The sequence below is a fragment of the Vulpes lagopus genome, chromosome 9 (assembly GCF_018345385.1).
Source record: "Vulpes lagopus strain Blue_001 chromosome 9, ASM1834538v1, whole genome shotgun sequence".
Lineage (NCBI taxonomy): Eukaryota > Metazoa > Chordata > Mammalia > Carnivora > Canidae > Vulpes > Vulpes lagopus.
In genome coordinates, this window is record NC_054832.1 from 58,220,089 (window position 1) to 58,245,122 (window position 25,034).

General features: G+C 41.6%; 1 protein-coding gene across 20 annotated transcripts in view; it reads left to right on the forward strand.

The window, feature by feature from the left end:
• The first annotated feature begins 10,592 nt into the window (after positions 1-10,592).
• STAU2 (staufen double-stranded RNA binding protein 2) overlaps positions 10,593-25,034 on the forward strand; it is a 297,168-nt gene continuing 282,726 nt past the window's right edge. For 5 of the 20 annotated variants that reach the window (XM_041769188.1, XM_041769196.1, XM_041769189.1 and 2 more), the window contains exons 1-3: positions 11,240-11,348; positions 18,833-18,898; positions 21,604-21,660. Coding sequence is in view for 3 of the 20 variants with exons in the window: in XM_041769208.1 (XP_041625142.1) it covers positions 18,881-18,898 (18 nt within the window). In the remaining 17 variants the exon portion in view is untranslated. Of the gene's footprint in view, positions 10,678-11,200; positions 11,349-11,845; positions 12,232-18,832; positions 18,899-21,603; positions 21,661-25,034 lie in introns of those variants that run through there. The other 15 variants (XM_041769192.1, XM_041769193.1, XM_041769197.1 and 12 more) reach the window with 10 other exon arrangements.

Consider the following 25,034-nt stretch of genomic DNA (forward strand, 5'->3'; position numbering starts at 1 on the left):
CAGGGAGTACAGTGTAGCAGAGTGCCATTTTATGAGTGAGTGTCATCAGCTTCTTGAAGAACCTTTATGCAAATAGATTTTCAGAGCAATTTAGGGGGAGTGCCTTTGGTCTTGGATGTTGTAGATGGAAGAAGTTCACAGGGGACCCACGACTACCACTGAACAATCACAGATGGCTATACATGATTCAGACACCTGTTCCCAATGGAATACCCAGACTCAGGGACTGGATAAAAGCAACTGTAAGATCTGATTACCCAGAGAAAGGAGACTTCCCAGCTCTCTCTATAAATGCAAGTGCAACACCGCAGATGAAGTAGCTGATATGTTTCATATGTTTCATAAGTAAACCATGTGAGACTGGCTTCATGATAATCAGGATAGTCACCTACTGAATGTGCCCATTATCCAATGGGCACATGGTTAACGCTGTGGTTGAGGGACTCCCTTTTGCAGGGGCACCCCGTATAACATTAGTGCTGCATAACTGAGCAGCACTGGAAGCCTTATGGAATTTGCTGTCTAAGCTTCTCCTCATGGGTCTTATAGATGTTTATAAAAACATTAGGTTAACTAATGAGAGGATGGGAGAGGCAAAGGGAAGAATCAAGGACTGGTTTTAGGAAAATGAAGTTTTTAAAAATGGTTATTAAGAAATAAGGTGAATAAAGGAAAAAAAAAAACATTGATAGGGGTGAAGAGAAGACAAAAGAGGACAAAGTGCCTGGCTGATTCAGTTAGAAGAGCATGAGACTCTAGATCTCAGGGTCATGAGTTCGAGCCCCTTGCTGGGTGTAGAAAATACTAAAAAAAAAATAAAAAAGAAAGAAAGAAAGAAAATGAATTATTAAAAAAAAAAAAAAAAAGGACAGTCATAGGACTTATCCCAGCAAGGTAAAAATCATTAGATGTTTATGGACTAATAAACCCGATATTGATAGGCTTAAAACACAGGTCTTAATGCTGAAATATTACTAAAAGGTTGAGAAAACCCATGAGACCCCTACTGCTCTTCCACCATTAAAGGGCCCCAAACAAGTTAGCTCCATTTCCCTCAGTTTTGAGCAATTTTAAAAGTGGGAGAGCAAAGATTATAATAAGAAACTAGACATGTAGTCACTGGGAGCAAAATAGTGAGGCATATGAGTCAGGGTAAAGATTGACCAAAGGGCTGGGGTTCCTCTGCTTGACCCCCTCACTGAGAATCTGAGACTTACACATGGAAGTGAGAAAAATGGCCAGGGAATAGAGAGAAGTTTCTTAGAGTCCTTGTAACCAGAGCCTCATGCACTGTGTACCAACCACATCAGGGAAGCCCTGCCTGGAGGGCTACAATTAGATTGAGACAATGCAGAAATGCAGGTGTTGTTAGGATTATGAAGATGAGAGTGTTTTCTTGTTTTGTTTTGTTTTTTAACTTTGAGAGTATGAGTGAGCAAGGTGGGGGTCAGCGGGGAGAGACAGGAGGAAAGGGAGAGAGAATCTCCACAGACTCCCCATTGAGCATGGAGCTGCATGCAGGACTCCATCCTAGGCCCCTGAGATCATGAGCTGAGTCAAAATCAAGATTAATCTGACTGAGTCAACTCAGTCAACTGACAGAGCCCCCAGGTGCCCAAGATGGGAGTGTTTAAGCAGGAACACGTAAAGAGATCTTGTGTCCTTTATCTTCCACATCGCTTGGCCTCTGGGTGGTCCTGTGGGTGTGACTCAGAAAGGTCAAGAGTATCTGTGAGAGCAGAGCTGGAAGCAAACTAGGGATTTAGGAGTGTAGGTCCTGAAAAGATTGAAACAGCTCTGGGCAGGTGGTAAGCTCAATTCAAACCCAGTAAGGGTTAAGGTCAAAGCTGGGGTAGAGGAGGAAAGGAGAAGAGAAGGCTGTTGACCAACAGCCAGGCTTTGAGGTAGCAGTAGTTTATTTTCCATGGACATTTGGGACAGCCCTTTGGAGAAGATATCCCCAGGGGTAAGGAAGACCGTGTGAGCTAGCCCTAGGCCTCCAGGCTGGCAGGTGCTGGTTAGGAGAAGTGGTCTATCAGGGTTTTTTTTTTTTTTTAGATTTTATTTATTTATTCATGAGAGACACACACACACACACAGAGAGAGAGAGAGAGAGAGGCAGAGACATAGGCAGAGGGAGAAGCAGGCTCCATGCAGGGAGCCTGATGTGGGACTGCACCCCGGGACTCCAGGATCATGCCCTGAACCGAAGGCAGACGCTCAACCACTGAGCCATCCAGGCGTCCCTGGTCTATCAGGTTTTAAGAAATAGTGTGTGTGGGACGCCTGGGACGCTTCTCCCTCTGCCTGTGTCTCTGCCTCTCTCTCTATGTCTCTCATGAATAAATAAATAAAATCTAAAAAAAAAAAAAAAGAAAGAAATTGTGTGTGTGTGTGTGTGTGTGTGTGTGTTTAATGAAGACTTGTGGGATGATGATGGGACAAAGGTTATGAGGTAAGTGTAGTGAACTGGCGAAAATTTAGTGAGGCTTATTCATGGAGATTCCTCTCTGCGTCCCTTCATCTTTGGTGATAAGATTGCTCCTTTTCTCTGGGTGTAGGGAGGGCACCTCTCACATGAGGGTTTTATTTCCTGTTTCAGGGGAAGGTCAGAAAGTCATTCCTGCACATGCTTTTTCTCAAATTTTTTCAGCTTAAAATATTCAGTATACCAATGTGTTCTATTTTGAGATACATGTCCTAGACTCTGTCATGGGCCTATACGTTAAAGAAGTAAATGAACAAATGTCTTGGGCTTGCTGGTGATGCTGGGGTGCGGCTGGGAGAAAAAGGAACCACCCTTGCTTGGGGTGATAACATTCAGCATGACCTTGTCTGGCTGCCTCCTGTGGTCCCTCCTTAGGTCACCCTCACCTCCTCACTGGCAACGTGGCCCACTTCCCACTGCGGCATGTCCCAGAAACACAGCACGACTAGATGTTACAATTGCACATGACTGCCTAGGAGTTTCCTCTTGCTTCCGACTTACCCCTTCATCCCTTCTGCTGCTGCACCTGCTAACTCCTTTAACTTGCCCAGAGCCTCCCCTTAAGCTGGGGAGGAGAATGGACTAGAAAAGTAAAGAAGCCCTGTTCCACTTGAACCTGATTTTGTGATCTCTATAATTCAGGTGTGCAGCTGCCTTCAGTGGGCAAGGAAAGTGTTAGATAAGCGACGTCAGCTGCCATGATTCATGCAGACCCAGGTATCCACAGAAGGAAACATTCAATGTCACCTTCATTTTAACACAGAAGCAATACAGTGAAAAGACAAGGTGATATGTTTCAGAGAATGTATAGAGTTTTAAATGTGACTGTAAGATTCTTCAACATGCCTTCCATGGAGAGATGGGGTCAAGTTTCCACCCCTTGAATCTGAGCCCAAGTAGAATATGGCAGGATTCACAGCATATCTGTGCCAACTTGTGAGCCCAGACCTTACAAATCTGATGTCTGTGGAGTGCTTCGCTGGCTCAGTCAGTAGAGCATGCAACTCTTGATCTCAAGGTCATGAGTTCAAGTCCCATGTTGGGCATAGAGCTTACCTTAAAAAACAAACAAACTGATGTCTTTGACTTCCTGTTTCATAGAATGCAGCCACTATGCTGTGAGAAAGCTGAGCAGCTATAGAAAGGCCACAGGTAGGCGTTTTGGCTGATGGTCCCAGCTGACAGCCATCACCAACCACAGATGTGAGTAAGTGCGCCCTTATGGAGGCTCAGCCTGTGAGTTGCTCTACTTCTGCATGGAGCAGGGACCAGCTATTGAGCCTTGCCCAAGCTGCTTAAACTAAATCAATTGCTGTTGTTTTATTTTTTATTTATTTATTTTTAAAGATTTTGTTTATTCATGACAAACACAGAGAGAGGGAGGCAGAGACACAGGCAGAGGGAGAAACAGGGAGCCTGATGCAGGACTTGATCCCAGGACTCTGGGATCACACCCTGAGCCAAAGGCAGACACTCAACCACTGAGCCACCCAGGAGCCCAATTGCTGGTTTTTTTTAATCCACTGAATTTTAGGATGGTTTATTGCACTGCAATATGTTAGTAATGCAAAATGTCATTGACATTACCAAAGAGAGGTAAGAATGAGAAGATATAAATCGCCAGAATATTCAGGTTTTTACTCCCTTTACAAACAAGAAGGGAAAGAATATTTTATGAATAATGAAGTCTTTTGAAAGGGGGAGGGTACAATGAGGAAAGATGGAGAGGTGATTGCTAAGATGATGCGTTTCAAAATAGTCACAAAAAGTGTTTGAATTGAACTTGGGTGCCTGGATGTCTCAGTCACTTAAGTGTCTGCATTAAAATCAGATCACAATCCCAGGGTTCTGGGATCCAGCCCCACAGGGCTCCCTGCTGAGCAAGGAGTCTACTTCTCCCTCTCTTTCTCCCCTGCTTATGATCTCTCTTTCTCTCTCTCTCTCTCTCTCTCTCTCTCAAATAAATAAATAAATAAATAAATAAATAAATAAATAAAATATTAAAAAAAAAGTCATTGAATTTATTTAAGAAACAACACCTACCATCCTCCTCCCACCCCTCTTGCTCAGAGCTGTTATAAATTTATTTCCATTGTAATGAAATTTAAATAATCATAAAGAAGGCACAGTTCTAATCTTTGTTAACTATATGTGGCTTAAAGAAAAGTATCAGAAAGGGTAAATATGGTGGAATAAAGCAAAAATATAGATTCTTCTCTGGATGTTTTCCCATACTACCAACTAATTCTGATTCTGTGGGCACCAACTAAAAGGGAAAAAATATTGTTTTTCTTTATTCTACTATGCACATCAACAGATGACACCAGTTGTATGGATTTTCCACACTAAGCAATTCAGACCTGAATAGTATGGGCTTAGTGCAGACCCCACAGGTTAAGAACACAGTCCCACAAGACAGTGTCACTCCCCTCAACTTCACATGTCAATGAAAAGTCCAGATTTTCACCAGTGCTTCCGACCAACCGAGTAAGAATCTAGAGTTCCCACACTCTTTCCTCAGGTTCAATAATTTGGTAGAGTGACTCACAGCAAAACGTTTATTTACTAGAGTACAAGTTTATTATGAAAACATCATCTCAGATACAGCCAAAGTGAAGAGGTACATAGGACAAGGAATAGGAGACAGGGCATGGAGCTTCCCTGTCCTCCCCAGGCATTGCAACCACCCCCCCAAACCCAGCACCTTAACAAGTCAACAACCTAGAAGCTCTTTTCTTCAGCTAGAATTTTTTTTTTATGGAGGTTTCATTATGTAGGTATGAATGATTGCATCATTGGCTATGGGTGATCTCCAGCCTTTCTGCCATCCCAGGAGGCCAAAAGTTTCAACTCTCTAAGGCATGGTTGGTCCCCTTGGTAACTTCTGTCCTTAGGGACTTTCTAAAAGTCACCTCATTAACATAAACCCAGGTGTGGTTGAAAGCGACTTTTTATGAAAGCGAAAGGCACTCCTTTCACCTTTTGTACTCTGCAGCTATTTCAGGAGCTGGGAACAAAACCTAAATATTATAGCAAGAGATGCCCCTATCAGTCTTAATCACTTAGGGATATTACAAGGGTCTTAGGAGCAATCATGCTACAAGTCCTGCACAAATACAAAAATAAGTATTTTGTATTATATTACAACATCACACTCTTCATTTTTTAAAAAAAGATTTTATTAATTTATTTATGAGACACACAGAAAGAGGCAGAGACACAGGCAGAGGGAGAAGCAGGCTCCATGCAGGAAGCCGGATATGGGACTCAATCCTGGGTCTCCAGGATCACGCCCTGGCTGAAGGCAGGCACTAAACCACTGAGCCACCCAGGGATCCTACATCACACTCTTCCATCCCTAAAAGAAATGAAATGAATGAAACAATTTTATTTTCCCCAGACATTCTACTGTGCAACGGTAAATAGTAATCTGGAGAAAGCCTCCTAGGTTAGGCATGAGCAATATGAAAAAAATTAATCATATTCAAATTATGTCAATCATTGCAGCAAAAGTAATAACAATAGTAGTAATAATAATACAAAAATGGAACATGTCATTCAAAAGGCAGAGGAAGAACCCAGGCTAGAAGGAAAATACCCATGAACAGAATTCTTTCTGTGAGTGCATTACACTACAGATACATGTAGTACAAGGACATATTCAATAAACGAACCCAACTTAAACACAGATTTAAATGAAAAAGCAGATTGCAGATCTATCTCACCTTGCTTTTTGGCTAAGTAAATTTGAAATCAAGACTTAATGCCACTAAATATCTGATAAATAAATTAGAATAAAAATATCAAGACAGAAAATAGGTGACTCAAATTTCTGGCATGGTGGAAAGTATCCATAGATTCAAGAGAAAAGGGATCCCTGGGTGGCACAGCGGTTTGGCGCCTGCCTTTAGCTCAGGGCGCGATCCTGGAGACCCGGGATTGAATCCCACATCGGGTTCCCGGTGCATGGAGCCTGCTTCTCCCTCTGCCTGTGTCTCTGCCTCTCTCTCTCTGTGTGTGTGTGACTATCATAAATAAATAAAAAATTAAAAAAAGAGAACGCTTTAAAAAAAGATTCAAGAGAAAAACTGAGATTTTTAGAGAGAAGATGATAGATAGGAAGGAAAAAAAGTCAGTATAAGCATAATTGTTTCCCTATTATTTATTCAAAAATATTTGTTGAACATTATGTTTCTTGAGACTTAAAAGAATCTCTGTATACTTAAATAAAATTTTGTTTCCTTACTCTTAATGATTATATTTATAACATAATTTATTTCTGCTCTTTTTTAGTAGTGTTTTAGATAATTGATACCCCGATGTTGGAGGATTTCTTTTTCTTTTGTGCCCGCGATTCTTGGTTACATAGATTTGAAGAATTAAGAGGTAGACCAGATGAAGAGTGATGGTCAGCAAAGCAAAGTTTATTGAGCTATCAATAGTATAAAGCTCCTGAGGAGGGAGGGGACCAGAGGGCATTGCTACCTGAGTTTCTAAATCTAGGGGGCTTTATGGGCTTGTTGGCCTGCTGTCTTAATCTGATTAACCTTCCCTGCGCTTGTCACCCAATCAGGTTTTTGTCATCTGCCTATCCTGTGGGAGAGGGTGGAGGGCTCCTTCCAGGGTGGGGTAAAACCCTTTTAAGGGTGGTTTCCTCTAAGGGCAGGACCCCTTGTCCCTGCCTGCCTTCCTTCCAACCATCCTTTGTTACTAATAACTATTTTGTCATCATTATTATGGAAAAAAATGTTGAGTTCCAAACAATTTATTTGTGAACACACAAATACACTGGGAATTTCCAGAAGGGTATTCTAATAAAGGTAAAGGATTTGGAAATATTTATTTCATGCACTTATTCATTTATTCCTCTTTAAGTTCCTCTGTAAGGAGGAGAAAGATTTTGCAGATTTTTTTCATTGCTGTATGTCCCTGGTCCATAAATAGTATTTGGCATACAGTAAGTACTCTGTAAATGTCAAATTCACCAATTCATTCATTCAACAAGCACTTATTGATCACCATAGGTATTCTGCTAGATGCAGGAGAAGCAAAGATGAGGAAGTCATTTGTCTTGTGTTAAGGGAGCTGTAGGTATCCTGGAAGAAACACATATATTGTAGCGATAAAAATATGTTGATATAATCATATAAAGGAGAATAATTTATATGGTGGGCACTGGGGCCAGATGAATCTTTTTTCAAAGATTTAATTTATTTATTCATGAGAGACACAAAGAGAGAAAGGCAGAGACAGGCAGAGGAAGAAGCAGGCTCCCTCCAGGACCCTGGGATTATGACCTGAGCCAAAGACAGATGCTCAACCACTGAGCCACCCAGGGCTACATGAATTGTATAGGGAAATAGATGTAAAGAAAAGGATGTAATAATGTAATTAATAATCCTCTCCTTTGGAAAAGCAAATGACTCTTGACCTTGAGGTTATGAGTTTGAGTGCCATGTTGGGTATAAATATTGCTAAAAACAAGAAACCTTAAAAAATATATATGAAAAGAAAGGACATAGCTGGAAGAGAAATAGTGGCTTATGATTCTGGAATCTGTCCCATTCAGATTGCTCAAACCTGACAAGATGAATTTGTTTGTTTGTTTGTTTGTTTTTTGACAAGATGAATTTGAAACTATATTTTTCTGATGGTTGAATATTTGACTACAGTGGTACCTGGTAAAGATGCACTGATAAATCAGTTTCTTTGTTTTAATCAGCTGCCTATAGGGCCACTCTTCTCTAAATATCCATTATTTTCGACTCCTATCAAAAATTTTAAAAATATTTTATTCTAAAGTAAGATCTTTCAGAAGATCATAGATTCTTGTGTGGATTTCCTTTTTTAAAGATTTTATTTATTTATTCATGAGAGAGACAGAGAGGCAGAGACACAGGCAGAGTGAGAAGCAGGCTTCATGCAGGGACCTTGATGATCCCAGGACTCCAGGATCACACCCTGGGCTAAAGGCAGGCACAAAACCGCTGAGCCACCCGGGCTGCCCTACGTGGATTTCCATGTCACTCAGGTGATTTCATGTCCTGATGCCATATACCTCGAGCGACTGAAAGTATAGATTCAAGCTTAACAACATTTTTTTTCTCTGATTAGTATGGCTTGAAGGGGAGCAGAATATGTGACCCTCAAGTATGCCACTTTGAGCAAAATATGCTATTTTGAGCTGAAGACAATTAAGACACAGCAGACTCAAGAAAAGCTTTATCTCTCTCTTAACTACCCAAAAGAATTTAGATAGGAGGTCTGGCTCAGAAAAAGAATTATACCCAGAGATATCTTTTACCTGAATGACCTAGCTGTATGGCAGGACAAACATCTAATTACCAAACATCTGCTCTTCTTATCATCCTCTGAATCACCCTCCTCCCATTTGAAGCCCCAGGCTCTTATTCCATTTCTTGGCTTAGGATGGCATATAAACCTCAATTGTCTGACTTGTCCTTGGGTCTCTTGTGCTTATGGGGCTCCCATAGGTATATGTAGTTAGGGTTTCTCTTGTTTCTCTGTTTTATATCAATTTTCCATCAAGAATCTAGAAGGGTAAAGGAAAATTTTTCCTCCTCAACAGAATTAAAAAAAATTAAATCTATTTTCGGGTTAAAATGTAACATGCACATGCTCTCCTAGTTAGCATGTGGATAACCAAAGACTTAAAGTCAGCTATACGAAAAAGTTACAGGGGAAATAAAGATTCCAATTGACTTTAATTATCTGAATCAAATGGGATGACATTTCTGACCACTCTAGAGTAATTCTCAAAAGCATAAACTCATCCATTTATTCTGAATGCACTTACTTCTACCTCCTTGCAGCTGGATACTGGGGGTACAAAGAGAAGTGAGGCCCAGAGCCTGCCCTGAAAAGATGCACTGTTTGGTGAGGAGTGATGGGCTCAAAACAACTGAACATCTCCTACGGTGCCAGAGGAGAGAGTCAGGAGACTCTCTGAGCACTGGCCTGATCGGAGGAGTCAGAGAATGCCTGTCAAGGAGCTGATTTTGGAATTATTTGAAGGATTGATTTCTTCACCCCTTGAGGAGAGGTGGATTGCAGGGAGAGGGCTAAGAGCCTATGGAAAGATGCAAAAGTGGTAGGCTTGTCTGGAGAACTGCTGCTGGTAGGAAGGGCACGTATTCATCCAAACCAACAAGTATTCAATGGTTGAGAAACCAGAAGACTCCGATCAAGGGCTAATGCAGATTTAGGCAGGGTCAACATGTTAAGCGTGAGGGAATTGGCAGAGGTGGAGAGGGGAAGGAGTTTGGGAAAGCTGTTAGGATGAAATTGTAGCAGTAGCTTCTATCTTACCACATGCCAGGCCCAGTGTAAAGGGCTTTATATATAAGCACATTTCAATGCATATTATCATCTCTTGAACAAAAGGATAAACAGACTCAGAATAAGTAACATATCCCCGATCCTGGAAGTTAGCAAGTGGAGAACCGGGCTTGCTTACCTAAATCACGTGCCCTTGGCTTAACCACTAGACTATTACTGTCCCCCCAGTTGTAGATAGAACTATCCATTTTAGGTGATGACTGAAATCCTAGGCTTGGTAGACATTTTCCAGGTGGGGATTGGCACTGGGAGGGAACCCTGGGAATAATAATGCAAATGGGTAAGTTCGTGAAAACACAGTGATAATTCTATTTGCAGACTTACTTTATTGTCAGATTATTTTTGGTGCCATTTACTAAATAAAGGGTTGACTTTCCCCGGGCTTGGCCGGGTTGAGTCGTCTGGACATCTGTAACCCACATCGAAACCAGGACGAAGCAAGAAGCAATCGGAGTTTTCTGGCACTCTTGCCTCCACAATCTGGGATCTAGGGCACTGTCCTAAGATGGTCCTCATTTTTGGTTCTAAGGATTTTTTTTTTTCATGTACCAAATGCGATTTTATTATTATTTTTTTTTGGTGTCAATGTGTCTGGCCACGCTGCCGATCTCGGCGAGCAGGTGCTCAGGGCTGCACCAGGAGCGTTTGCAGGGCGCGACGGCGGCCCTCGCCCCCTCCCCTGCTCCCCCGCTCCCCCGCCCGCCTCCCCCCCGCGTCTGGAAAGGTGCAGGCTCCGCTGAACCGGGCCTCGCGCAGCGGCGGCCGGAGCCGGCGCGGGATGGTCGCGGGCCCCCGCGGAGCCGAGGCGGCAGCCCGAGAGCCCGGGGAAGGTAGGCGCGGGGGGCGCGCGCGGAGCGGCGTCGGGAGAGCGGAGGGTCAGCGGCGCGCAGGCGGAGCGGCCGAGCGCAGGTGGGGAGCGCGCGGCCGGCGGCGGGGAGCCGGGCCGGGCCGGGCCGGGCCGGGCCGGGCGGGGCGGGGGCGCGGAGGCCGCGGGCGGGGCGCGCTCCCCTGCACCGCTCCCCCCGCTCGGCTCGTCCGCGCTCCCTCGGCCTCGGCCAAGCGCCCGGGCTCCGGGGCCCGCTGTGCCGGCGCCCGCACCGCGGCGGCCGCTGCTGCGGGGGGCGGAGGGCGGGGGGCGGGGGCCGGGCGGCCGCCAGGGGGCGGGAGCGGCGCCGCGAACAATGGCCGCGCTCGGCGGCGGCGGCGGCGGCGGCGGCGGGCGGGAGGAGGTGCGGGTCCGCGGGGCCCGGGGGCGCGCGCGCAGGGCGGGCTGGGGCGCGGGAGCGGCGGCGCAGGCGGGGGCGCGCGGCGCGGGCCCGGGAGGGCGCGGCGGGAGCGCAGGGGAGGCGGGAGGCGGGCGGCGGGCGGAGGCGGGGGGCGGGGAGCCCGCGGGGTGGAAGCCGGCGGCGGCGGCGGCGGCGGCGGCGGCGGCCGAGCGGGGTCAGTTCTCCGCGGTGCTTGCCAATGTGGGAGCCGCCTGCAGAGCGTCCGCGGCCAGAAGGTAAATACGGTGGTCGGGGGCGCCCGGAGGCCTGGACTTCCGCCCCGCCGGCCGAGGGGGAGGAGGCAGAGGGCGCTGGGGAGCCCCGCGGGGCCGCTGCGCGCGGCGAACCCCGAGAAGAGCGGCCCCCGGCGGCCTCCCCTCCCCCGCGGCTCCCTCCGGGCGGAGGGGGAGGGGCCCGGACGGTGCGGGAGCTGCGGGCTCGGGGCCCCGCGGGTGATGGGGGCGTGCGTGGAGGGCGGGGGGCCCGCACAGGTGTCGGGAGGGGAGGGGCCGGGGCCCGGGGGCCGGGGGGCCGGCGGCGGGGGGCGCTGCAGGTGGGACGCGGGGCCGGGGCGGGGGCCGGGGCCGGGGCCGGGGCCGGGGGCGGGGGGGAGCCCGGGGGTGGGCCGGTGCGGAGGGGGGCGGCGGAGCGGGGCCGGGAGGGGCTGCGGGCAGGGCCCCGGGGGCGCGGGGGGCGGCGCTCGCGGCTATTTCTGTAGAATGGGCAAGTGGCGAAGACGTAAGGCGCCGAGCTGGGGAGGTAGGTGGGGCCGAGGGGCCGGGTGTATCCTGTGACAGGCCCGCCCTGCCGTGCCTCGTAGGGACTGCTCGGCGGCGGCTCGGCCCAGGGGGCAGCGGGCGCCCCGTGACCTTGCCGAGGTGACGGGAGCGGGGCGGACGGAGACAAAGCTCGGGGCCCGCGGGGAGTGTTCCGCAGCGCGGGGCCGGCTCGCGGACCGGGAGCCTTCGGGCGGGGGGCGGGGGGCGGGGGGCGGGGCTAATGGCCTCGGGCTTCTGGAAGTCCCTGGAAAGGCGTGCGGAATGGTGCATTTGTGAAGGATTTTCTTGGGAAAGGGACCGTTCTCGGCCTCCCCCCCCCCCCCCCCGTGGTGATGCAGAGGTGGGTCTTTCAATTAAGGGAACGGACCCCAGGGTTTTAAGGTGGGTGGTTCCTGCAGGGAGGACAGGGAGAGGGTCCTTTAAAGGTCTGTGACTGGGCTGAAAACCCTTGCTTTTAATGTCTGATTTCACAATCTTAGTGAACTTTTGCTGAGCATCGCTTCCCTTCTGATGCATCCTTACGTCTTAAGAAATCGTGGTTAAAAGCACTTGGATTCAGAATTGGGATGGGAAGGCAGGATAATAGTAACCTTGTAAGGAGAGAAGATTGCAACATTTCTCCGGGAGGGTATTTCTTCCCTAGTCCTTTCTTAAGAGGATTCAAATATACGGTTAGGAATTGAGCTGCAGTGGAAAAACAACAACTCTTTGTTAATAAAACAGTCAAGACCAAGACATCCTGCGTCTCAGTTGTTTTGTAATATGGCAAGTGTTTAATTTTTCAGCTTGTCTATATTTTGCTGCAAACCAGAGCTCTCACATATCACTTGAATTGTGGATTTGCTGCATTTTGCAGCAGGCCTGTATTAAATTTGTGAGGCATTTATGCCAAACTATGTGGTGTGTGTGCTGTTTTTTTTTTTCTACTGTGATTTCAACTCCACTCACTATTGCCTCATTTCATTACATAGCAGTGTAGTTTGAAATTTATTCCTAAGCGATAATTGGTAGGATATAGTGCATATTTCCTGACAAATCACCGAATTTTTCCTCCAAAATCCGCTTTGCATTTGTAAAAATGTTGCTGTGTAATCAGAGTATGTATTGTTAACTACAGGTAGAATGGCATCTCGTTTTTAAGTTTTAACTTTTTATTTGGAAATAATCTCAAGCTTACCAAAAGGTAGCAAGAGTAAGAACACTACAAAGAATACTTCTGTAACCTTTACTCAGATCTTACCCACTTACCATTAATGTCTCTCAGCCATATGTACATAATATTTTTTTCCCTGGACCATTTGAGGGTAAGTTGCATCATGACTCTTCATTCCTAATTACCATGGAAAATCATATACATTTTATATTTTAGCTTACTTGGCTTGTCTGGAATGAAGTTCTAGGAGAAGAGTGGGTTGTGGGTTGGTTTGCTTTTCAAAAATAAAGGAATATAAAAAGTATCTAAGATAATATCTAACTTTTTAGTGTGTAAACAATACTGAAAGTGAGGCTGAGTGGTTTTCTTGTTTTGGGATCAGATTCTGAAAGGTATAATTGGCCAGTATGTTGGGGTTTTTTCTTTGCAGCTAACCTCTTTACTATCATGCTCTTCTTTTGTTCACTTTGAGTTCTGGGTGTCATCATTTATGTGTACAGATCATAATAGAAGGACCTAGATATCACAAAATTAAATTGTGTTAATATTAGAATAGTTGGAGATATGCACAGTGAGATCAAACTATGTGTAGATATATTTGTGCCTCCTATAGGCACAAAAAAGAAAATATTAGTTGAGTGTCTATAACCCATAATAATTATAATTTATATTTACGTATGTATAATAATTTGATTTTAAGTAAATCTCCAAAGTTCTCTATAAGGAGCCTTACCATTATGTTGTTGTAGAGGTCAAGACCTTTGTGGCAGGAAAAATTTTAAGAAGTGAAATCTTTATAAATTTAATGTATAATAAAGAGATGAGGACTTCACGCCAGAACACACTTGGTTTTAATCCCAGCAGCGTAGACTATGGGATGTAATTCAACTTCTAGAAAAGTGGAGATAACACCTACATTCCAAGGTAATGAGGACTAAATGAATTAATATAACAATGGGAAAATATACCATGTGGTATATAACATTAGTGTCTGATAAATGTTTTCTTTTTTCTTGGTTTGTGGTGAGATTTCTGTATACTTAGAATCTTTCATAGGCTCTTTGGAAATAATTAAATTTATGCCAAAGTATTTTGCTTTTCTTCCATAAAAGTTTTTTTGGGTACCTACTTTTAAAAAGAAATGAGAATTTAAAAAACCCGTTTTTTTAATGCTTTTTAAGGGACCCCATGAATAAAAAAATTTTTTTATTAAAAAAACTTTTTTTTAAAAGAGATTTTATATATTTCTTCATGAGAGAGAGAAAGAGAGAGAGAGGCAGAGACATAGGCAGAGGGGAGAGGCAGGCTCCATGCAGGAAGCCTGATGTGGGACTCAATCCCAGGACTTTGGTGGGATCATGCCCTGAGGCAAAGGCAGATGCTCAACCACTGAGCCACCCAGGCGTCCCACCCATGAATTTTTTAGAGTAAGAAGTTTTGGCTGATGTTTAGTTTTATGGTACTTTGGAACCTAAGAATGGTGGTAGTAAATGTTTTTTCTTTTCATATTGTCAAACAAGATAGTTAGGTGAGGATTACCTGTCAATTGTGAGATGATGGGTGCTGATATAAAAATTTATAGATTAATTTAATAATGCCATTTTAAGAGGCGGTATTAAATTGTTGAGGATTTTGTAGATTTTGTTTTTTTACAGCTTTCAACTGATTAGCTGGGCAAAATGTAATAATAAATGCAGCAAATTATACCAGCAGTAGATTTCAGATACATGTTGGACTTCCAATTCTTCATAAGCAGCAAGTTTTCTACAGTTAGTAGTATCCTCTCTCCATAAACTGCCCTGCCTGTTTTCATTTAGTAGCTTGGAATCTGGAACTGCATGTCCTAATGTGCCTGATTGGATGTCACTGTAGGGCATTTTTGGGACATGTGAATAGGTTTCTCTAAAAGTACTTAGCTGTAATCGGAATGAACTGTAGCTGGAAACTTGGGCAGAGGAGAGAGAGGTGGATTTTATGAAATCACAGGCAGCATAAAACTGCTCTGCATTTCGTTGATGTTTTATCAAGTTTTAAATACAGGACAGTAGAGTAGGCATATCTGTAAAGGAGAAATGAAGTGTTAAAGACGTGGCACTATGGGCATTCTGAATTGTCCATAGTGTGGTTGTGAATTATAATTTTTATATTGATGTAAATATGATATAATTTGTTGGTTAAAAAAAGAATAACTTCAGGATATTTTCCAGTTCCCTCACAGAGTGCTATTATAGACATAGTTTCATGTTTTCATTTGTATAGATCTTTGTAGTTGTGAAGGAGTGGCTTACAAAATAGTTAAAATTGTATGGTCAGTTTTAAGCAAATAGGTGCTTTTATTTTTGTTTCTTCTTAGAACTACCTTTTTGTATGTCAGAAGATTAGAAAAAATGTATCCTTATACTTTATTGTGTCTACTTCTTGGAATCAGCCACTAGGGTTATAAACTCTAATATTGAAAAGCACCCCTATATTTATTGCAGTATTATTTATAATAGCCAAATTATGGAAGCAATGTAAGTGTCCCATCAATAGATGAATGGATAAAGAAGATGTGGTATATATATGTACAATGGAATATTCAGCCATAAGTGAAATCTTGCCATTTGCAACAACATGGATGGATCTAGAGACTACAATGCTAAGTGAGATAAGCTAGTCAGAAACAAATGCTATATGATTTCATTCATATGTGGAATTTAAGAAACAAAACAAATGAACAAAGGAAGAAAAAAAAAAGACAACCCCCCCAAAACACTCTTAAGTGTAGGAAGCGAATGGGGGTATGGGTGTAATACGTGAAGAGGATTAAGAGTTCACCTACCATGGACACTGAGTAATATATAGAATTGCCGAACCACTATAGTATACATCTGAAACTAATATAATACTGTATGTTAGTTACATTGGAATTAAAAAAAAAAAAACCCTCAAAACTCTAATATTGAAGAAACACATACAGGTCTATATAGATAAGCGCTTGTTACTCTTAGAAGCTTACATTAAATAAAAACAAAATTGGGTTTCTCAGATTTGGCAAGTGCTTACTAAAGGATGTTGAATTCTAGAAGGTAAGGGACACTAAGTCACTGAGATGCTTTTAGTGGTTTATTCACATTTTAATTTCCAAATGAATTGTTTTCAGTTAAAAAAATGAAAATTGATCTGGTCTGTATTTTTAGTTATATCTAGTGTATTTTTTTTTTTTTTTACATCTAGTGTATTTTAATACCATTTGCCTACTCCTGTGCTTTTTAGTGATTTCATATTTTGAATAAAATGTAAATGTGTAAGTTTCATAATTTATATTTTTCATGTTGTAATGTAACTCATTTGCTCAAGTTAAACAGATAATTAATTTTTTGACCTACCTAGATATGTTAATACCTAAAACACCACAGGATTTTTTTTTAAATCTTTTTTTTTTTTTTTAAAGATTTTATTTATTCGTGAGAGACAGAGAGAGAGAGAGAGAGAGGCAGAATCACAGGCAGAGGGAGAAGCAGGCTCCATGCAGGGAGCCTGATGTGGGACTCCATCCCGGGACTCAAGGATCATGCCCTGGGCAGAAGGCAGATGCTAAACTGCTGAGCCACCCAGGGATCCCAACACCACAGGATTATAGAATTTTAGAGTTGAATGGATTGTCTTATTATTGTTACATAACAAACTACCTTGGAAAGTAAAGGGCTTAAAACAACAAACATTTATTATCTTAGTTTCTATGGGTTAGAAAACTGGGTGCAGCTTACCTTGTATTTGTGGCTCAAGGTCTTTTAGATGTTGCAGGTAAGCTATCATTGGGACTGTGTTCTCATCTGAGAGTTTGACCAGGGGAAGATCTGCTTCCAAGCTCATTCATATAGCTCATTCATATAGCTCTTGGAAGGATTCATTTGCTTGGGGGGTATTGGCCTGAAGGCCTCACTTTCTTTTGGGCTATTGGCCAAGGCCTTTCTTAGTTCTTTGCCAACTGGGCCTGTCCAAGGGGTAGCTCATAATATGGCAGCTAGTTTCCTTCAGAGCAAACAGTGAGAGAATGAGACCAGGTAACACCCAAGATGGTCATTGTGGTCTTTTTGTAACCCAGTGTTCTGAGTGGTATCTCATTATTTCTGTTGTATTCTATTTTTAGTTATTTGCCTACCACAATTACTTTAGTTTACTTTTTACAGATTTAAAAAAAAAATAAAAAGAACACAAAGATACCCAAAGTAATTTTCCAAGGCTCAAGAGGTAAAATCTGAAGAGCTTGGAGTAAAATTCAAATTATGTCATCCTTAGCCATTGTGCCGTTTCTATAGCATATGATTCTCTTGGAAAAAATGAAAACTGATAAAGATGCTGAGGCCGCTATTCTAAGATATATAGATGTAGAAAACTTTCAGATTCATTTAGAATTGACCCCAATTTGTCATCTTAAGAAAATGGTAGCCATATATGTATACATGTGAATCTATGTGTGTGTGTGTGTGTATAAAACTTTTGCATATGAGGGAAAGTTTAATATTAAAGTTTCATAGCATAAAGTTTTCTACCTAAGTGATTGGATTTAACTCTTTTGCTGCCTGTATTGTTGCTTTTTAGATAATTTTGGGGAGGGTCTGTACAGAATTTTTTTTTTTTTTTTTAGTAGGCTCTACGCTGGGTGTGGTTCTTGAACCACAGAACCCTTAGATCAAGAGTTGCATGCTCTACTGGCTAAGCCAGCCAGGCTCCTCCATAGATTATTTATTTATTTGCTTTTAAAAATATTTTATTCCTTTATTTGAGATAGAGAAAGCAAGAGAGAGAGAGAGAGAGCACAAGAAGAGGGACGGGTAAGGGGAGAGGGAGAAGTAGGCTCCCTATTGAGCAGGGACCTGGACATGGGGCTCCATCCCAGGACCCTGAGATCATGACCTGAGCCGAAGGCAGACATTTAACCAACTGAGCCACCCAGGTGCTCCTGCCATAATTTATTTTTTATGTAAACTTTTACCATTATAGGAATCCATGATTTATTTGTTTATAAGATTTGGGGGTTTTGCTCTTCTTTAGTATCTATTTTTAAATTAAATGTAGAAGAGATTTGCCACATGAAAAGAAATACAACCATGGTGAGGAGGTCAGACGCAGAAGGTAACAAATCCAAATCTAACAATGAGATGTGTCAGATGGTGATTTCTTTCTCTGAAAATTTTATGTGAAATTTTATTATGCAAGCTGTTTTTATAGTGATGATAAAACCACAAACAAAAAAAATCCAGCTAAGTACTGTATACTCTTCCATACCATGTAGGAGAGTATGTGTTGCATTGTCTTTAGCCTTAATTTAGCTTATAGAGTTTAGGAATGAGGCTGTTTAAAACGTTACTAGAGAAAAGGGAGTATACATTAAATATTAATCTGAATTTTTTAGGTTATTTTTAATAGCTTCGTTTTTGCTGGAATTATCTTAGAATTGTAGAGCCAGAAGGGACATCTTTCATCCTAGATCTACATTGTCCACTATGATAGCTGTTAGTTATATATAGTTATTTAAATTTAGATTAACATTAAAGAAGATTTAAAAAAATTAAAAATTTACTTTCTTGGTGCATTAGTCACATTTCAGGTGCTCAGTAGCCCTTTGTGGCCATTGGCTATTGGATTAGGCCGCGCAGATATAAAACCTGTTTATCATCATAGAAAGTTCTGTGTTGATCTAGATCTACTCCATTTTATTTTTGATCAAGGACATATGTTTAAAGTGCTAATCATTGAGATTACCAACTAAGATGAACTTTATTTCTTCATTTTCATTTTTCAGTTTTTGGAGCCCTGAGGGATACAGCAGTTTGGTCAATATTGTTTTAACATGCTTCAAATAAATCAGGTGAGTTTGTGTTAAGGCATGTCCTACTTATTAATATGGTGCTTCGGCCGTAAATTGTGGAACGTTTTAACCCAGCTTTTCTATAACCATGACCTGACCACTGCTTTATAGAGCAATTACGTACTATATATTCGTCATAGGAGACTGTGCAGGGCAGGTTGTTTAAGGATTATAGTGATAGTTGTGAAAGTTGTTAACTTTTGACTGTGCAGAGCAGAAGATGCGTCTGTTCTGTTTGATGTTACATCTCTCCAGGATTTGGTCTGTTCAGAATGCTTACAGTTGTGATCTAGCTTCAGTAGGTAGCAGTTTTACAGACGGAAAGCATTTCTAGTGACAAATCTTGTGACGTAGTTTTATCAGTGTTAAAAAAAAGTTCCTTTTCTAGGGCACTGGAAAAGGCTAGAAGGAGGTGCCTTGCTAAATAAACTTTAGCATATAATGTTTTAGATTTCTGAAAGAAATCTTTTTCTTAGGTCTTGGCATTTCTCCAAGAACTTTATACATTTAATCTTATCCTTTCTGAACAAATAGGGCATTGTATTATAATATTAGAAAATTCTTTGTTTTATTTCAGACTTGTAAATTAAGAGAGAAGTAATTAATTTGATTGCAAGAAGTAATGAATTTTTCATGTGCATGATTTGAGGAAGTAATAACACACCTGCCCCTGCCTGTCCAGTCCACCTTGCCTAAGTAATAGCCTCTAGTTCCCATGCATCACATACCATCTCTAAGCCAATGACTTCTAAGTTCATACTTAGTCTAGATCTCTTTCCTGAGCTCTAGACCCGTGTAGCAGTTGCCAACTTGATCTCTTAACTTGGGTGTCTTTATACATCTCAGAATTAACGTGGACCCAGGAAACAATCTAAATGCTTTCAATCTAAATGTTTCAGTTCCTGGATTGGGCAAGGTCATTCCAGCTGCAGGGGCTTTGCATAGATTATCTCTGCCTGGGCCTTTCTTTCCCTCCCCTGTGGTTGACTCACTTGACTCCCCAGCCTAGTATTTGCTCTCAGAGTACCTTGCCCTTTTATTTAATGAAATCCTGACATTTGCAGTTATATTCAAATATGTAATTGTTTGCCTAACATCTCTGTTCCTTGTTAGGCCATATGCTCTATGAAAGTAGTGACTTGGCTTGTTTATTCTTATTTCCTCAGATCCTAGAATAGTTTTGCTTATGGTTTTCATATATTTGCTGAATAAGTGGATGGTTGGTGCTAGGGTTGTCACTAAAGCAAGGAGATCTCCATTCTTTTCAACAGTAATCACCTAATTGTGTTGTCAGTTTAGGTATTATGTGCTTGCTTTACACAAGTGTAAAATTAACATAAAATCTCTTTCTCATGCAAAGTTATTCCTTGATTTTCTCCTTGTACTAGAAAATTTTCTTGTGCAATGAATATTGCTTTCATCAAAGATGTTACTAATGTAGGTTTAAAAGAATCATAAAGCTGTACCGTGTTTGGTGCTTTTTGTACTTTCACAGTTGCTGTCAAATCCTATTGGATGTATTGATGGAGTTTTATGAGACATGACTTGCAAACTATGTTGTAGGTTGGTGTTGATGCTAAATGTATGGATACCTGCTGTTAATTATACAGGTACAATCAGAATAATTTTTTTTTTTATAATCTGCCATAGACAAGTGGAAAGAACTCCTTTCATGCCAGTCAACATCATTGAACATTATAGATTAGTCCAATGAAGATTTATTGTTACGTTGGATCTACTGGTCCTGTTGAATCAGGCCTTACACAGCAATTTCAGGCAACATTCTGCAGGGCCACAAGCAGTTTCCCTGTCCAAGAAAATTTTCTAGTACAAGGAGAAAATCAAGGGACAACTTTGCATAAGAAAGAGATTTTATGTTAATGGCATTTGTGTAAAGCACGCACATAATACCTAAACTGACAACACAATTAGGTGATTACTGTTGGAAAGAATGGAGATCTCCTTGCTTTAGTGACAACCCTAGCACCAACCATTGTACACAGTGCTTGGAGATATATGTGCTTTGCTTGTAACACACATATATGTCTAGACTCCCCTCAGGATTCTCTCTTGTTATCCCCTAAGTTTTATCCCCCTCCCCCCAAAATGTTCAAGCCTGAAGAGAAAAATTAATCTAATTTGGAATAGAAGTTACAGAGAAGACTTTTTTTTCAGCCCAACTTAAAGTTGCCTTGAATTCTTAAACTTATGAGTGATTGATGTTTTACCATTTTCGTGGTGACTGCTTTCCCATCAGAGTGTAGGCTCTCAAGATAATGTGAAAAGACATGAAGAGGTGATTGAAGCTGACACTTACCTTGAAGCAGTTAGGTTTTTACTGCATGATTTTCAGCACTCTTTTGGATTAGTAATAAGTTTTTATTTGAGAGGTCTTTTTGTTTGTTGTCTTAGATGCCTGAATAGTACTAACATTCTTTCATGTGTGTTCTTAGTACTACTTAAAAACAAGGCTATTGAAATATTTAACTTTGTGTTAATTCTGCATGACATTATTATTAGAGAACATGGGAATGTTCCATGTTCTATTATAGTGATGGCACCTCTGCCTTTAAATTGTACTCTGCATTTTTACTTTTGCCTTTTAAGAATGTGTGTTGTCCATGTGCAACTCATGTAGAAAAATTAGGTAGTAGAGATAAGCAAAAAGAAAACAAATCACAAATGATTCCACTATTCTTTTACAGAGACAATCACTGCTAACATTTTGGGGTGTATACTTCTAGATTTTTTTTTCTATGCAGGTATGTTTTTATGTGAATCTATGTTACTTTAAAAAACTAGGATTATATAATATTCTGAAGTGACATTAATATTTTGTAGTGTGGAATTACTAAAATTTGTTTAATCAAATTCTTATTGTTGTGCAAATTTTGTATTATAGTTAGTGCCACAGTGTTTTTTTTTTTTTTTTCTTTTCTAACATATAATTATGTTCCTTTGTCCATTATTTTCTTACAGTTAATTATTAGGAGGAAATACTGGTCAAATGGGTATGCAAATTTTGAAGATACTTGATGCATAAACACCAAAAATACAAAATAATATCTATTAGAATGCCTGTTTTCTTACTTTTTTGACAAATTTTCAATGTTTGCCAATTTGACAAAAAGTGATACTTTGATTTGCATTTCTATTATTTGCTTCTATTTGTTGTTCTGTTTTGTCTTTTTGTGAATTGTTTATATGTGTCCACTGATAACTTTTCCTTTTTATTTGTAAATAAATGTTTTTAGATATACCCCCTTGAGAATTTTCTGAGCTAGCATTTATAATTATTACTTAATATATTTTCATTCGTTATTCAACAAATAATTAGTGGGAACCTATGTTTCCAGGGTACTGTACTATAAGTAAGAGTTTGGTATATTTTGGACCTTTCTCCCTGGTGATTAATTATAAACCCTTAAGGAAAGGAAACCCATTTTAGCATTAAGCTATAGCAAATATAAATTAAGAAGGCACGTGTGCTGTGAAATCATATTTTTAAATGAGTGGCTGAAATAAGGCAAAGTTTTTTGGGATTAATTGATGAGGCAGATCTAAATAGCATATATTCTACAGAGTTTAAGGGGAAGTGTATATTAGGCAGCTGTAGCATTGGGAGAGCCCAGCAGGAGGGTATTAACAAGTCTCAGTAGCCTGGTGGTTTCTTTGAAAGAGTTATGGTGGTAGGTGTTGGGAATGTGAGAGCTAAGAGAAATCTTTAAGACCTGACTCACATGGAATGAGAGGACAGGTAGGACAAAATGGCATTTCTGTGCCAGAAGAGTAGAAGAACCCTACAGGGCAAGGGGTAGCCAGGTGATAGGTAGGAAAAATAAACGTGTATCAGGATATACTATGAAGTATAAAGCCAAGTTAGGATTATCAAGAAATTAAGGCCTAGCCTTTAGGGAATAATGATACCTATCTCACAGGTTTATGGTGAGGAATAATTGAACTAATAACAGGCAAAATGCCTCGCTTTGGCCCTGGTACTATTACTAATGCAATTAATAATTGCTGTTGCTATTGCTGTCTGGCTTTAGAGATTGATGAGAAAGGAGGGCAGACGTTTAGGTTAGTCATTAGAGTAGTTGTTTGGGGGAATGAAAAGCCACTTGAACATTTCTCAACTCCAGGTGTGCTGTAAATGTTCTCCTCCCTCTTGCCATAGGCACCAAGGACTCTATTCTTTTAAAACTTGATGCTACTTAGTTATTTTTTCTCTAAGTCTGGCTGTGGAGTAGAATCTACAATCTTGCCATCTTTCTCCAAGTCGTAGGATGCAGTTTATAATCTGAGGATTAAAAAAAAACAACATAAGGAAGTTAAAATGTGTAAGCAGGACTTTGGCATTTTGCCATGTTGGGATAACAGGATTTTTCCTCTGTGTGGCCAGCTTCCAAGATGGCCCTAATGATCTCTGCTTCCTGATACCTGATTATTCCATTGCATAATCCCCTCACACATTGTTTGTGTGGTCAGTAGAATATGGTGGAAGTGATGGATAATCCAAGGATAGGTTATAAAAGACACTGTGGCTTTTGCCTCTTCTCTCCCTTTGTGCTGCCCTCCCCTCTCTATGCTCCTCCCCCTTGCTCATTCAGAGTAGTTAGCTGCCATGTTGTGAATAGCTCTATGGAGAGGCCCATGTGGTGAGAAATTGAGGCCTCCTGCCAACAGCTAACAAGGAACTGAGGCCTCTAGCCAACAGTGTGTGACTGAGTCTTCTTGGAAGCAGATCTTCCAGCCCTTGTCAAGTTTCCAGCTGTAAACTACTGGCCCACGGACATCTTGACTGCAACCTCATGAGATATCCTGAGCCAGAACCACCCAGCTAAGCTGCTTCTTGATTGCTGAACCTCAGAAACTGTGTGAAAAAAATAAATGCTTGTTTTTTTAAGATGCTAATAAGTTGGGGTAATTTGTTACGCAGTAATAATATACCTTTCCTCCTTAAACAACTTGAGAACATATAAATATGTAAACAGTGATTTTTAGACGTTGGATGGCAGGTGTCATCAGACTGATTCCTGAGAGAATGGAAACAAATGAGGTAAGCTCTTCTACACCAGTTTGCAGTAAAGCCTAGAGGTTGTTCATAGGCTGCAGTGCAAGGAGGAAGAACCAAAACAGCTCACTTTTGCTAAGATTAGGAAACAAAAGTGAGTTTGAGAAGGCCAAGGTGGTTAGAATTGCAGGGCACAGTGCCAGAGAGAAGAGACTTGGGGGAAGAGGGGTGAGTATATAAGTAAGTAAAAAAGTACACTCAAACATGAAAACATTCTGGAGATCTGCAGAGGGTGCTTCTTGAGTTTTTAACTGAGTTCCAATCTGTAAATGCATGACTAAGACCTACTCAAAGTCAGGGAAAGAACTACTGGAAGGCAGTAAGAAAACAATTTCCAGAGATCATGCAAGGCTGTTAATAGTTTATATCTAGATCATTCGGAGTCTAAAGACCTTGTAATACATGAGGCATTGGGAAGAGTCCTCAGAAGACTTCAAATGATCCCAAGTAGTTTAATTGTACACCAGAAAAAGTCCAACACTAGAGGAATACAACACAATTCGGAATCCAACAATAAAATTTATGGTTTCAATCATTCAGTCAAAAATTACAATGCTTGCTTCACCTTGAATAAGGGATAGAACATCTAGACAGATCAGTATGGAAATAGAGGTCTTGCACAGCATTATAAGCCAGTTGGATCTAATAGATACACACAAAACACCCAGTAAGAGCAGAATACACATTTTTTCCCATGTGCACGTGAAACACTCTACAAGGGGTAGTCCATATGTTAGACCACAAAACCCCCCCCTCCTTTTTTTTTTTAAAATTTTTAAATTTATTTATGACAGGGGTGGGGGGCAGAAACACAGGCAGAGGGAGAGGGAGAAGCAGGCTCTATGCAGGGAGCCCAACACGGGACTCGATCCTGGGTTTCCAGGATCACAGACCCGGCCGAAGGTGGTGCTAAACTGCTAGGCCACTGGGCTGCCTACACACGCACACAAAATCTCAATACAGTTTAAGTAACTGAAATCATAAAAGTATCTTGGTCACACTGGTGTGAAACTAGAAGTCAATAATACTGGGAAACTCACAAATACGTAGAAATTAAACAAC